This window comes from Artibeus jamaicensis, unplaced genomic scaffold, assembly GCF_021234435.1.
Source record: "Artibeus jamaicensis isolate MK-2021 breed Jamaican fruit bat unplaced genomic scaffold, CSHL_Jam_final contig_3067, whole genome shotgun sequence".
Classification (NCBI taxonomy): Eukaryota; Metazoa; Chordata; class Mammalia; order Chiroptera; family Phyllostomidae; genus Artibeus; species Artibeus jamaicensis.
In genome coordinates, this window is record NW_026521709.1 from 56478 (window position 1) to 70768 (window position 14291).

Below are 14291 nucleotides of genomic sequence, written 5' to 3' on the forward strand. Positions count from 1 at the left end.
GCTCAGCACACAATGAAATATACAGATGACGTATTATAGAGTGACACACCTGAAACTTATATAATGTCATTAACCAATGTTACCTCAATACATTTCATCTTAAAAAATGGTTAAAATAGTAGACTTTATTGTATGGATATATTGCCACATTTTTCATTTTTTAAAAATTTTTTGATTTGAGAGAGAGAAAAGGGAAAAGAGGGAAAAAGAAAACAATTTGTTGTGCACTCATTGGTTGGTTCTTGTATGTGCCCAGACCAGGGATTAAACCTGCAACTTTGGCTCGTCCCTTCGGGATGAGGCTCTAATCTCTAACCAACTGAGCTGCCTGGACAGGGCCAATAGTTCACCACAATGAAAAAACACAACAACACAAAACTCTTTTGTCATAAGGTTTTTCTCTCAACATTTCTTTCTCATTCCTTTTCTAGTTTAAACCTTCTCCTGAACGTGTTAGTTGTGCCCCCTGAAGCCCAAACACTGGCTGGTTAATGTCCCCGCCCTCACACCCCAGGGTCCAGATGGGCAGTGGGCACCTCAGCGCAACACCCTAACACCTCACAAATTCTCATCAGGCGCACATTGGGTTCCACCACCTTTTTGGTTGTAGCCCTCACAGTATGGGCACAACCTGACTGACTTCGCAACTCACATCACCTGATTCACTCCCACCCTCCCCAGTGGCTGTAGCAAACCAACATTAGTGACGAAATTATTTGCATATGATTTGGCATACAATAAGGACCCACTAGAACTTCTGGATGACGAAGGATTAGTGGCTGGAAGCCAATCATCCATCCAAACTACCACAGCAACAAGCCTCACACTCAATTTTCCCTGTTTCCTGTCTGCCCTCTCCCTCCCGTAATTCCCCCTTACCAAAAACATGCTTTTTGTTGGTCTCCCCAGGTTACAGGAATCTCACAATCAGAACTGAGAGGAGAAATCAACCAAGTTCAAAGCTTTGACTTTGGAGGACTTTGGGTATTAGTTCTCCAATACCCAAAGTCCTCCAATTCAGTTTCCGATTCCATTTTATTTTATTCTTTTTTAAAAAAAGATTTTATTTATTTTCAAAGGGGGAGGGAGGGAGAGAAACATCAATGCGTCGTTGCCTCTCACAGGCCCCCTACTGGGGACCTGACCCACAATCCAGGCATGTGCCCTGACTGGGAATCAAACCAGCTACCCTTTGGTTTGTAGTGCACTCTCAATCCACTGAGCCACTAATATGGCTGAGCCAGGGCTCAATTTTATCTTATCTTATTTTACTTTTATTTATTGATTTTAGAGAGAGGGAAAAGAAGAAATAGAAGAACATCAATTTGTTGTTCCACTTATTTATGCACTCACTGGTTGGTTGTTGTGTGTATGCTGACCAGGGATGCAACCAGGATGACACTCCAACCACCTGGCCAGGGCGCTGATTCAATTTGAGAAAACTCGGAATCCTCAGTCCCATTCTCTCACCCAGTTTAGCGCTGGAAACACGGAGGTTTCAAGAGGAGGTGCTGCGTGCACCACCTCTCCAAGAATTTAAGCACTTTTCACATTAAAACATCTTGGCATGTTTCCTCATTCCCAATGTCCCCCAGACCTACAGTAAGTGCTGAGAGGAGAAGAAAGAAGAAAGAAAGATCCAAGAGAAGACATCCTCACCTGATCCAGCCGCTGGTCCTCCAGACTGGTACCCATCAAAAAGCGTCTACGGGCGCTGAGACTAAAAGGCTCTTCTTGCCCTCCAATTGGCTGTAGCCAATCGCTCTCCTCCCATTGGCTGGCTTGACTCTTGATTGATGCAACTCAGAGGGTGATGTGAAAGTGTTAAGGCGTGTTTCTTCTGCCTCAGGTGTGAATGATATTCCTTCCCGCATATCCCCAAGACACTACTAATAGACGCTCTCTGTATTATAACCTCTGGGCTTCTGTAAGCAACCTTCTCCCACTTCCAAAGGCAGGCAGTTGGAGACTGGTCGTGAGGACTACCCTGCTCCTAATCTGATTGTCCGCTTTCCCCACACTCTCAGCTTCCCCAGAGGAGCTATCTCGCTCATTTTCTCAACTTTCATAGAAGCATCTAGAATGGAGCCTTTTGTGCATGAGGGTATCAGTGGCTCTTCTTGGACAATGAGCTCTGGGCAGAAAGGGCGGAAGTTAGAATTTGCAACTATCTTTTATTCATAATTGTGACAGGAATACCGAATGTGAGATCTACACTCTTACCAACAATTTTTTTTTGCTTTATTGATTTTTAGACAGAGGGAGAGAGCGAAACATTGATTTGTCATTCCATTCATTTATGTATTCGTTGGTTGCTCCCTGCATGCACCCAGGCTGGGGATCAAACCCACAGCCCTGGTGTATTGGGACAACACTCCAACTGGCTGAGCTACCCAGCCAGGGTAACTCTCTTATCAAGATTTTAAGTGTGGAGGGAATGAAGGGGGGAAATAGAACAACTGTAATGGCATAATCAATAAAACATATTTAAAAAAAGATTTTAAGTGTGCATTGTGGTGTCGTTCACTAGAAACATGGGATATTGTTCAGGAAATCTCCAGAATTTGCTCACCTTGCATAACTGAAACTTGACACCCGTTGAATAATAACTTCCTGCTTTCTCCCTTCCCCAGCTCTTCACCATTCCATGCTCTGCTTCTAGGACTTTTTTCTACATGCATCACTGGAGTGGAACCTTGCAGTGTTTGTCTTCCTGTGACTGGTTACTTCACTCAGCATAAAGTCCCCCAGGTTCATCCCTGCTGGTGCCTGTGGCAGGATTCCCTTTTATCAGGGCTGGAGAAGAGTCCCTCAAAGGTGTCTAGGAACACCCCATTACTCTGGTCAAGGACTCTAGCAGGAGACTCTAATCACCATACCACCCCCACTGTCATAACTGTCTCCACTTTCTCTGACATTAATTGGGTGCTAATGATGGAGGAGCCCTAGGACACCTCAGCCCTCTGGGGTTGGTAGTACTGCTACTCTCCTTCACAAAGAGACTCCTCCAGGGCAGAGGCCATTGGGTGAAGGCTACGGTTGAGAACATTCCCACTTGAGCAGCTCAGATGTTAACTCCCAGGCAGCACTAATCCCAGGGGGGCTTAAAGAGCTCTGTGATGGGTCAGTGGCTAGGTGTGGCCTCATTTCACCTGGTGAGCATGGGCTGAGAGGCTCAATGGATCTTTGCTCTCCAAGACCTTGATTATTGGTTGACTCAGACACCTTCCACCAAAATTCAGACCTGACATCTTCATTCTGCCTTTCTTACTCATCCTGAGTTGGGCCACAGTGCACACATATTAGAGAAATGTGTCTTTTAAAAAATTTCTATTGATTGATTTGAGAGAGAGAGAGAAGGGAGAGAGAGAAACATCGTTTTGTTGTTCTACTTCTTGAAGCACTTATTGGTTGATTCTTATATGTGCCCTGACCAGGCACGGATCAAGCCTGCAACCTTGTATATCAGGACAACACTCTAACTAACTGAGCTAACCAGCCAGGGCTAGAAATGTCTTAATTTCCTTTTTTGCTGTTGTTGTTCTTTGGCAGCTGCCCCATGATCTGACATAGAAGTTTAAAAGCCATGGAATGTGCCATGTTCTCTATTATATTTATTTTTGTTTTTAATCTTTACCCAATGATATGATTTACTTTAATTGATTTTAGAGAAAGAGTCATGGAGAGGGAGAAGCGTGGATCGGTTGCCTTCAACCTAGGCATGTGCCCTGATGGGGAATCAAACCTGTAACCTTTGGGGGGATGGGAGGATACTCCAATCAGCTGAGTCAATTGGCAGGGCTATTGTTTAATATCAAAAATCCAGGCTGAGTCAGGAGGTCCTAGGGCACAAGAAGACATACATTTAGAAACATTACTGAACTGCTCAGTCCTGGAGTCAGGCAAGTCCTGGACCTCGGGCAGAGTGTTCAGAAAATAGGTCAGAGGGCGCCAGGCCACCTCTGAATGGGGCGAGGGAGCCACCTGTCGGACACCTGTGAGCTGACCAGAAACAGGTTTTAGAATTAATTACTCCATTTACCAAATGTTGTTGGGAGTGTAGGTGGTTGTCACTCGCAAAGCAAATCTCGTCTAGGCTCTTTAGGTTTGGACAACAAAGGCCAAATAATCAGGAAACTATTCAGCAGAAGCCAAACCTCAAACTTCACATCTACATGAACTCCCAGCGTGATTCTCTGAAGCTACACGGCACACCCCCACCTAGCCCTCCTCCTCTCTTCTGAAGTGCCACATCTAAGGCACAGCCATGGAGGAGAGTGAGGCAGGACTCTCCTTCCTCATTTTAGCTGGTGCATTGCTGCTCTTTCTGCAGCTGACAGAACTTCCCCACAGAACCCCTTCTGAACTCCCCAACTAGGAGTGAATTAAGGACACGGATGGACACAGATCTGGCCTGACCATTGTCAACTGGTTCATTAGTACACATTTTGAAAGATGGAAAGAAGCAATACAAACTTAAACGATCTTTTTTGAAACAGAGAAACTTGGTTTTTCCTCATCTGTAAGGACCAATTATCCTTCCCCAAAGCAACTTCTTGGCCACAAATTAGAATTACAGAGGGATTTTTTTCTTTTCCACCAGCCTAAGGGAAAAAAAAGACAAGATTGTATCAAGTATCGTGAATTGATGGTCGCCGGATGGGAGGAGGGACTAGTGGCTGCCGGATGAGACACTCACGTAGCCTAGCCCAGGCCAGGTGGCTTAGTTCGTTGGATCACCATCCCATACTGCTAAAGGTTGAGGGCTTGAGCCCCGGTGGGGGCATGTTCTGGAGGCCACCAATGTCTGGCTCATTCTCTCCATCTCTTCACTCCCACCCCACCTTTCCTCTCTGCTTCTAAAACCAATACAAACCTGTCCTCAGGTGAGGATTAAAAAAGAAAAAGACACTCAGGTAGAGTATAGAGTAGAGTCCTTCTCACCACCTAACATACATTTCCAGGATGAATCAAGTCTTTCTGCCATCTAGCAATTTTCATATCAGAAGTTTACACAGGGATACACGGAATGAACCCTGGAAATGTTGAGCTTCCTATGTCATAGGTAAATGGGTACAGGTTACCCCCAAATGAGCTAGAGTTTGAGTGTGCCATAGGGCTTCCTGCAAGCACCCAGGATGCAAGAGAGCAGGGTATTTAGAGACATGTCTGCCCACCAAGTAATAACAATAATTTAAAAAATGGGAACACATTGATTTTTTTCTTGGTTGATGGACATCCAGTCAGGAGCATGACTGGTGAGTCCAAGGGCCACACACACTGTGACAGATAGGGCAGGTCACTGCAAGCCTTTCCACCACAACCAGGTATTTTTCTTAGTTTTTCATCACCCATTGCTGTAGCTACACAATACTCATCTGGGTGGCTCCCTATAGTATTTCACCAGAGGAATTATCAGGAATGTGTTCTTGGAGGAATTTCCCCAAGATGGGTTCTTTATAATAAACTTATTGAGAAAAAATGTACCAATGCTTATACTGATAGTAGGAGAAGCCCAATATGTGGCCAACAAAGCATCGACCTCATTATCATAATGAATAATTAGAATACCATTGTCCAGTAGGTGGAAAAGATGAGCAGTTACCAAAGATACGTTTTCCACATCTAAGAAGGAAGGGGGTCTGGGTGGACGGGTACTGTTTCCATCAGGAAGCCACGAGGAGGATAATAACAATACAAATCCATCTTATGGACATTCAGTCAACAGCAGCATCAATTTGTGAGCCTGTAGGCCCCGTTGCTGTGTTGGGACAGCTGTCTGCCTGCCTGGTTGGTGGCTTCTTGTCCTTGAAAAGTCCTTGATCTCCGCTGTGCATGGAGGCAAGTGTCAGGGAAGGGGCAGATCTCCGTGCACTGTCAGGCGTCTTCTCTAAATGAGACGTGGGAACCCAGGAGTTAACTCCTCTGAGCTCAGCTGCACGTGGGTTAGTTAGTAGCACCTGGTAAGGTCCCTCCAACGAGGTGGGAGAGAGTCCTTCATTTGATGTCTCTTCCAACAGACCGAGTGTCCTGGTTGTAAGCCTTCATTTTTTAAATCTATGTCTCCCAGGAACACAGTATGAAATGAATCAGTCACTAATTTATCAGTTTCTTTGAGCTGGTTAATAAGCCCCTGACACTGATGTAGAGCATCTCCTTTAAGCAAAATTGGTCCATGTGCCCCTTCATCCAGACGCACAAGGAAGCCAGAGACCAGTCCCAAAGGGGAAGTTTCATGTTTACCAAAGGGCGTGGCCCTCGGGTTCAGTTGCACTCTAGAGAGAGCTTCTGTCCAGGGCAGAGTGAAGGCTTCTGAAGTTCTCTCCAGTTGAATTTTGATGTCCCATTGGTGCATCCCCCAGTCCAGAGGGTGAGGGTGAGGAGCACATGAAAATGCTGCAGAAGGGGCCAAAGGTTCCAACAAATTTTGTGACCTACGCAATGAAATTAGTCCTCAGTCACTATGTAACTCAGAGGGATTCCCCAGTGGGGAGTTATTCTTTCTAAGGAGAACTGACAGACGTTAAGGCTGTCACTCTCCTTCAAGGCAACACCTCAACCCAGTGAGGAAACACACAAGTCATCACTCATGTACATTTGTGTCCCTGACACGGTGACATTTGGATGAATAGCCAAACCTCACGTGGACCCACAGGGAGCAGGAAATACCCTTGGGATCCACAGAGTGGTTCCCTGGGCTGCACTTTAGACAGACAGGACATCTGCTGTACTCATGAGCCACAGCAGGAGAAGGTCTCCAGTGACAGTGTTCAGTCCATGAAATCACCTTTCCAGGGCCCCAGTGTGGTGGCTCCTGTACAGGTTCAAGTGCAGGGAGTTGGGCCCCTTCAGGTAAGATGGGTTCTGATTAGGTCCCAGCCACATCTCTCCATCTGGGTCAAACTTTCCCCCTTTTTGTTGCATATTCCCTTTTCTTTTTCCTTACCTGTCTGTTGAAACTGTAAAAGATAATCTTTTATTGATTTAATAAAAAGCAGGGAGACTTCCGCCAAGATGGAGGCATAGGTGGATGTGCCGTGCCTTCTCACACAACCAAGATTAGAGAAAACTAAATATTAGCAACAGAAAACACAGTCAGAACACGGAAAATTGAACTTTTCGGAAGTCCGTTAACAACAAATTCTTCAGCCTGACCGGTAAGGAGCGAAACCAGCGGCTGGCGGAGCAGGGTTGCACAGGAGGACTCGGCCAGACACACTCAGGCCCGCGGAATCCAGGCGCAGGGTCAGACCTAGTGAGCGACCCAGCGAGCAACCAGGCGAGCGACCTCGGTGGGGAGACAGCCGGGCCCGGGGCTGCATGTTGACTGAGGTCGCGCATTTGTGTGAGGGTGGACAGGTGAGGGAGTGGGCGGTTGGACCGGGCAGGCAGGTCCCCACTGCAAGCAGCTCTGACCCCACCTCCACATACAGCGTCATAACCCAGCCACTCTGAGTGGCCTGGCCCAGGGGAACCACCTAAGGCACTGCTCCTCCGCACCCAGCTGTGAGAAGCGGCAGAGGGGGTCGCCATTTCCCCGCTCTGGCCACGCCCCCACATACAGTGTCACAACCAAGTGATCTGGGAATCCAAGGCGCCGCTTCTCACACTTAAAGGGCCCGAACAGACCAAGAATGGCGCAGGAGGATCTCAGAGCCCCAAAGCCAATAAATCTAAGCGATGAAGAAATAGCAAAACTCACAGACGCACAGTTTAAAACACTGGCCCTCAGGATCCTCACAGAACTGGTTGATTATACGGACAAATTAGACAAATATATGAAGGCGAAACTAATTGAAATGAATGGAATTGCACAGGACACCAATAGCAATGAAAAGGAAACTGGGACTCAAATCAATGGAGTGGACCAGAAGAAAGCAAATAATGGCCAAACAGAAAAGAGTCAAGAAGCAAGAATTCAAAGAAATGAGGAGAGTCTTAGGAACCTCCAGGACATCTTTAAACGCTCCAACATCCGAATTATAGGGGTACCAGAAGGGGGAAAGGCACAGCCACCAGTGGAAAACGCATTTGAACAAATTAAATAAAGGAGAATTTCCCCAATCTGGCAAAGGAAATAGACTTCCAGGAAATCCAGGAAGCTCAGAGAGTCCCAAAGAAGTTGGACCCAAGAAGGAACACACCAAGGCACATCATAATTACATTAGCCAAGATTAAAATGAAGGAGAGAATCCTAGAAGCAGAAAGAGCTAAGGGGACAGTCACCTACAAAGGAGTCCCCATCAGACTGTCAGCGGATTTCTCAAAAGAGACCTTACAGGCAAGAAGGGGCTGGAAAGAGGTATTCCAAGTCATGAAATCTAAAGACTTACAACCAAGATTGCTCTATCCAGCAAAACTTTCATTTAAAATGGAAGGACAGATAAGGTGCTTCTCAGATAAGATCAAATTCAAGGAGTTCATCATTACCAAGCCCTTATTATATGAAATGTTAAAGGGACTTATCTAAGAAAAAGAAGTTAAAGAAACATGAACAGTGAAAGGACAACAAACTCACAGTTATTAACAACCACACCTAAAACGAAAGCAAACTAAAAGGACAGCTAGATCAGGAGTGGAAACATAGAAATGAAGATCTCAAGGAGGGTTAGCAACAGGGGGAGTGGGAGGAGGAGAAGGGGGGAGAAGGTACAGAAAATAAGTAGCATAGACAGTAGATAGAAAATAGATGGGGGGGCAAGAATAGCATGGGAAATATAGAATCTAAAGGACTTGAGACACATGGTCATAAACTAAAGGGGGGGTGATGGTGGGCATGGGGGGTAGGGTGGAGGGGAATAAAGGGGGAATAGAACAACTGTAACAGCATAATCAATAAAAAAAAGAAAAAAAAAGCAGGGAACATTTTTGGATCTGGATAATTTGTCCAATGCCTCCTGCCTAGATTCAGCATAGGCAAAATGAACTTCCTTTCCCTTCCATGGTGGCAGCTTTAGAATGCCCTGGAATTCTGATAATGGCCCATTGTTTGCGGTCCTGTGTGGCATCTAATAATCCTGCAACCACTTTTGCATGTCTTTGTGCACTGCCCTGAGGAAGTGAGGAGGCCTCACCCACTTCCCCATCATCCCACAGTCCCGGCTGCACCAGCTGCACATGACTCTCCGTGTAAACATTGAGGACTGGATCTTTGTCCAGGTGACAAGCCCGAGTTAGAGCAGTCAGTTCAGCGTGCTGGGCAGATTTCATTTCCAGTCGATGAGCATTCTCAGGTATGTCCACCATGGAAGTTACTGCATGTCCCCCTCAGTGATGTCCCTGGTCATCTCTCAGATAAGATTCCTCTGTAACCAAATTAAAGCAGCAGCATCAATAGGAGTTTCCTGTAAATTATTCCTGGGAACCAGTAGGTGGTCAGTCAGCACCACACAACTGTCCTCATGCTGTAAAGGGGGTAATAGCTGCAGGGTTAAGGTGGTCACACCAAGTTAAAGTGACATCAGGTGCAGAGAGCATGACACTTCCTAAGAAGCCAAACAACTGTCGGAGTCGTGTTAAGTGGGATGAGGGGACAGTAAAGAGTTAAGGGAATGAGGAACATACACAGTTCAATGTTTGACCTGAACTCCCTCTTGTCTGTTTACACAGCTTGGGTGTACCAGATGGCCAGCTGTTGCTGGAGGGGCAGGGAGTCTCCAGAAGGAGGAGGGGTCAGGACAAAGCTCCCAGGTCCCCAGGCCTGGACCCTGCCCCTGCCCCAGTACTCACTCCATCAGACCTGGGAACTCTAAAGGAGCCATTAGCTTCCTCAACAGAACTCCTCTTCCCCAGAAGCTCAGGGTCTTGGTCATGGGGCCCCAAATGCTGCTCCTGCTGCTCTCTGGGGCCCTGGCTCTGGCCCTGACCCAGACCTCGGCGGGGTGAGTGCAGGGCAGGAGAAAGGGGATCCCGCGGGGGCCCAACGACCTGGAGAAGGCTCATCCCAGCACCCCAGGCCCAGACCCTAGATTCCTGCTTCCCCTGGCCACGCCCCCTTCCTCCTCCTCTCAACCACTGCCCCTGTTTTGTCCCCTGAAACCCTTTTGCCAGGGGCCGCACCGCGCCTCCAGGACACGCATCCTCCCCGCCCCCAGGTGCCCACAGCCTGAGATATTTCAGCAGTGCCCTGCATAGACCGGGCCACAGGGAGAACCGGTACATCGTTGTGGGCTACGTGGATGACACGGAGATTCTGCGATTCGACAGTGGCGCGGTGAGGCCGAGGCTGGAGCGGAGGGTAAAGCTGGAGGATCCAGATTTTTGGGAGGAGCAGGAGCGGGAAATGAATCACAATGAACAGACTTCCCGAGTGAACCTGAACAAGCTGCACGTCTACTACAACCAGAGCGACGATGGTGAGCCACCGCGCCCAGGTCTAGGAACGGCGCCCATCCCCAAAAAGGGGCCTGGGGCACCCTGAGGCTGCGGCCAGTGTGGGCTGAGCTGGGCTAAGAGGGCGAGGCTGACCTCGGAGCCGGGTCAGGGTCTCACACCCTCCAGGAAATGACCGGCTGCGACGTGGGGTCGGACGGGCGCTTCCTCCACGGGTTCAGTCAGTTCGCCTACGACGGCACCGAATTCCTCTCCCTGGACGAGGACCTGCGCTCCTGGACCACCACGGCCATGGCGCCCCAGATCACCTGGCGCGAGTTGGTGCTGCTCCCTGACGCGGACGTCAGGAGATTCTTCCTGCAGGACACCTGCGTGCGCCGCCTCCACCGCCTCCTGGAGAAGGGGAAGGACACGCTGCTCCGAGCAGGTTCGGGGCACGGCCTCCCCGAGGAGGGAATCTGTCGGCAGGGGAAATTTTCCTACAAGGAGAGGAGGGAAATGGGGCAGTGTCAGAATATCCCTCCTGCTCGGGAGAGAGAAGAGTCCCCCAGGTTTCCTTATTCTGTGACTCACCCGCTGCGGGCTCAGGTTTCTCTGAAGGACAGTAAGAGACCCAGCCTCTCCCTGAAACACCCACAGCGGGTCCCTCACACCCTGCAGCACCTGGGGCACCAGGACACTCCCCCTGGTTCTGGGGCTGAGACCTTCTCTGGAGGCCTGATTCCGGGTTTGCTGAGTCACCAGCCTCCACCTGAGTCTGTGCCTCCCCTGAGAGACCTGGACACTCCTACCCTAGGTTCTCACCCTGATTCTGGAACTTTCCAAGGAAATATAAGATTTTTTTTTTTTAAGGAGATTATCCCAGGTGTCTCTGTCCAGGCTGGTGACTGGGTGGTGCTCTCCCTTCCCCCACCCCCACTGTCCTGTCCACTCTCAGGGTGGTCACATGAGCACTGCTGGAGTGTCCCATGACCATGCAAAGTCCATGAATTTTCTCACCCTCCCCTCAGACCCTCCAAAGACACACGTGACCCACCACCCCATCTCAGACCATGAGGTCACCCTGAAGTGCTGGGCCCTGGGCTTCTACCCTGCTGACATCTCCCTGACCTGGCAGCATGAAGGGGAGGACCTGACCCAGGACATGGAGCTTGTGGAGACCAGGCCTGCAGGGGACGGGACCTTCCAGAAGTGGGCAGCTGTGGTCGTGCCCCCGGGAGAGGAGCAGAGATACACATGCCATGTGCAGCACCAGGGGCTGCCCAAGTCCCTGACCCTGAGATGGAGTGAGGAGGGGGCGTGGGCACAGAGCCTCTCTCTCCTCAGGGTGTCCCTGAGCAGGGTCAGGACTCAGGCCTGAAGTTGGTCTCTCACCTTCCCCTCACAGAACCCCCTCCTCAGACCACCATGACCATCGTGGTCATTGCTGCTGCCCTGGGTCTCCTTGGAGCTGTGGCTGCTGGAGCTGTGATGTGGAGGAGGAAGTGCTCAGGTGGGCCAGGGGTGGGGCTGAGTTCCCTGTCCCCTGGGGGTCAGGCCCAGGTGGAAGTGTGCTCTGCCTGGATAATGGGCATCGTGTCCCCACATAGGTGCTTGTTTATCTGTTTGCTAACACTGACTCTTTAGTGAGGACCATGGGAAAGTAAAGGACACATTTATCACCTGATGGTTCTAGTGATGGGGACTGATTCCCAGCTGTCATAAGTCCGAGGGGAAAGTCCTTCCTAAGGACAGACGTCTAGACAGGTGGTTGGTGCAGTCTCCACACTAGGGCTTCCCCATACTTCCTGATTCTGCCCAGGGGGTTCAGTCACAGTTCTGGAAACTTCTCTGTTCTTCAGGTGTGTATGGGCTCCTTTAGGGTCACGGGACCCAGCCTCCCCCTGACTTCTCACAGAACATTTTGTTCCCACAGGCAGAGGCAGGGAGAGCTACTCTCAGGCTGCATGTAAGTCTGGGTGTTGGGGAGGTGACGTCTGGGACCCTTGGGAGAGTGTGGGCTGGAGTCTGTGAGGGGGGCTCCCCCACCCTGTAACTCTGCTGTGTGTTCTACCCAGACAGCAGCAGTGTCCAAGACGTTGATGTATCTCTCACAGCTCCTAACGGTGAGACCTTGAGGGCAGAAAGTGGGGGTGTTATTCAGACTGAGGGGCACAACTGGGTTTTGGGGATTCGGGATTCAGAGTGGGACATTCTGAGCATGTGGTGGCTGTAGGAGAATGTGACACTGGAGACTGACCTGAATTTCTTCATGACAACTCTCTATCCCAGTGTGACAGAGCTGCTTTCTATAGGACTTGCTACTAAAAGAGTCACTGCAGCTTCCTCTTGGGACTTTAAGGATCCCTGACTGCGGTTTCTGCAACCAGCATCTGAATGTGTTTGTGTGCATTCTTATCAGCACAGTGAGGAGCTGGTGCCCAGGCCACCCTCCCCACAGGGACCTGCGTCCTCTCCCCAGGGGACTGTCATGTCCTAGCAGAGCTGGGGGAGCTCATCCCCATCACGGTGCTCACTTCCATTCCTTTGAGTTTTAGTGTCCCAATTCCCTGTTGGAAATCAGAATCTGGGTATGAATTGTTTTTTTTAGATCCTTCCTATAAAGCGTCAATGAGTTAAAGGAAGAAGAACCTACAATGGGAGAGAAGACATCAGAGACTGAGAACCTGGGAACCTTCCAGAATCTGGGTGCTGAGTCTGTTGCAGGTGGGGGCGGCTGTGAGGAGCAGGGTGCAGCCCAGTCAGGCTCCGTGCATTGCGGGCTCCGACGTGGTCATTCCTCCTCCTCTGTTGCTCCTTTGTCTGGGCCGCTTCAGGAGAACCTTGTCCGACCAGGAGCTGGGATCCCAGGGACAAGAGTGCCACCTTGTGGTGGCTCCAGGACTGTGCTCAGTGAGGGCCTCATGAGGCCGCGTCAGCCTGGGCTGCAGCTGGGTCTGTCCTGCAGCCCCTGTGTTTTGGATATTTGTTGTTTCTTTTTCTTTTTTCTTTCTTTTGTATATATCGCACCTATCCTTGTTTTGTAAAAGTTAAATGATTGTGGTGTTTTTAAGTAAATGATTATGGAGTGTGTGTGTTTTTAATTAAATGTGTTGTGGTTGGAGCATCACCCCAATATGCCAAGGTTGCAGGGTTGATCCCAGGTCAGGGGCCCTGCAAAAGCCCACCAATGAACAAAGGAAAGGGTGGGACCACCCATCAAATTTTCTCTCTCTCCCTCCCTCCCCTTATCTCCCTCCATCTCTTTTTAAAATCAATCAATGAATTGATTTTTGAAGAAAAAAATTGTAGCCCCACTCAAGACAGTGGTAGGAGGTGGGGCCCGGGCAGGTGCTCAGACCGGGAGGGTGGGGCTTTCCTCGGTGCGCAGGCTGAGAAATGGCTGCAGAGAGAGCCCTGGCCCTTCCCCCATGTCCCTCCGCTCAGCTGTTGGGACCGTCTCCTCCTTCCCAGGGGTGAGAGCGCCAGCCCGTGCTCACCTGTGCGGAGGTACACAGTGTGAGCCCGGGCGTCCCAGTGCGTCCCTGCTGTCCCCAGGGCCTGGGGCTCACGCTGAGTCACAGCGCTGCTAAGTCCCAGGGGAGATGCGGAGGCGGCTGGAGCACAAGGGCCCAGACACGGGGGACGGGGCCTCTGACACTGTTGTAGGACAGCAGGGCTGTGCCCAGGGTCCTCCGTGTCCCTTGTCTCCAGGAACCGCTGGCACCCACGTGTCTGAGTCGAGGGGAGTGGCCTGCCCACAGGTCTCCACGCTGGGGGGCGTGGTGGGAGGCAGCGCCCCAGAGGGCGCGTTCCCGGGACACCCAGGCTTCATCTGTGGCCTAATCCGGCTGTGGCGCTGTCCCCATGTGTGACCACACGCGCTGCTAGCCACCGTCCTTGCGGGGCGGGTGTTCTTGAAGCCCCTCGCCCGCCAAGTCGATCTCCGTGCCCCACAGAAGGTTGGGTAGCCGGTGTGA

The 14291-nt window shown here is 50.1% G+C and overlaps 1 protein-coding gene across 1 annotated transcript; it reads left to right on the top strand.

Moving 5' to 3' along the window:
- The first annotated feature begins 9655 nt into the window (after window positions 1-9655).
- Window positions 9656-12380, top strand: LOC119048072 (patr class I histocompatibility antigen, A-126 alpha chain-like). Its single transcript, XM_053662867.1, has 6 exons — window positions 9656-9881; window positions 10051-10355; window positions 10484-10759; window positions 11343-11618; window positions 11720-11824; window positions 12248-12380. Exons 1-6 carry the CDS (start codon window positions 9811-9813, stop codon window positions 12343-12345), a joined length of 1131 nt encoding a protein of 376 aa, XP_053518842.1. The 5' UTR covers window positions 9656-9810; the 3' UTR covers window positions 12346-12380.
- The last annotated feature ends 1911 nt before the right edge of the window (window positions 12381-14291 follow it).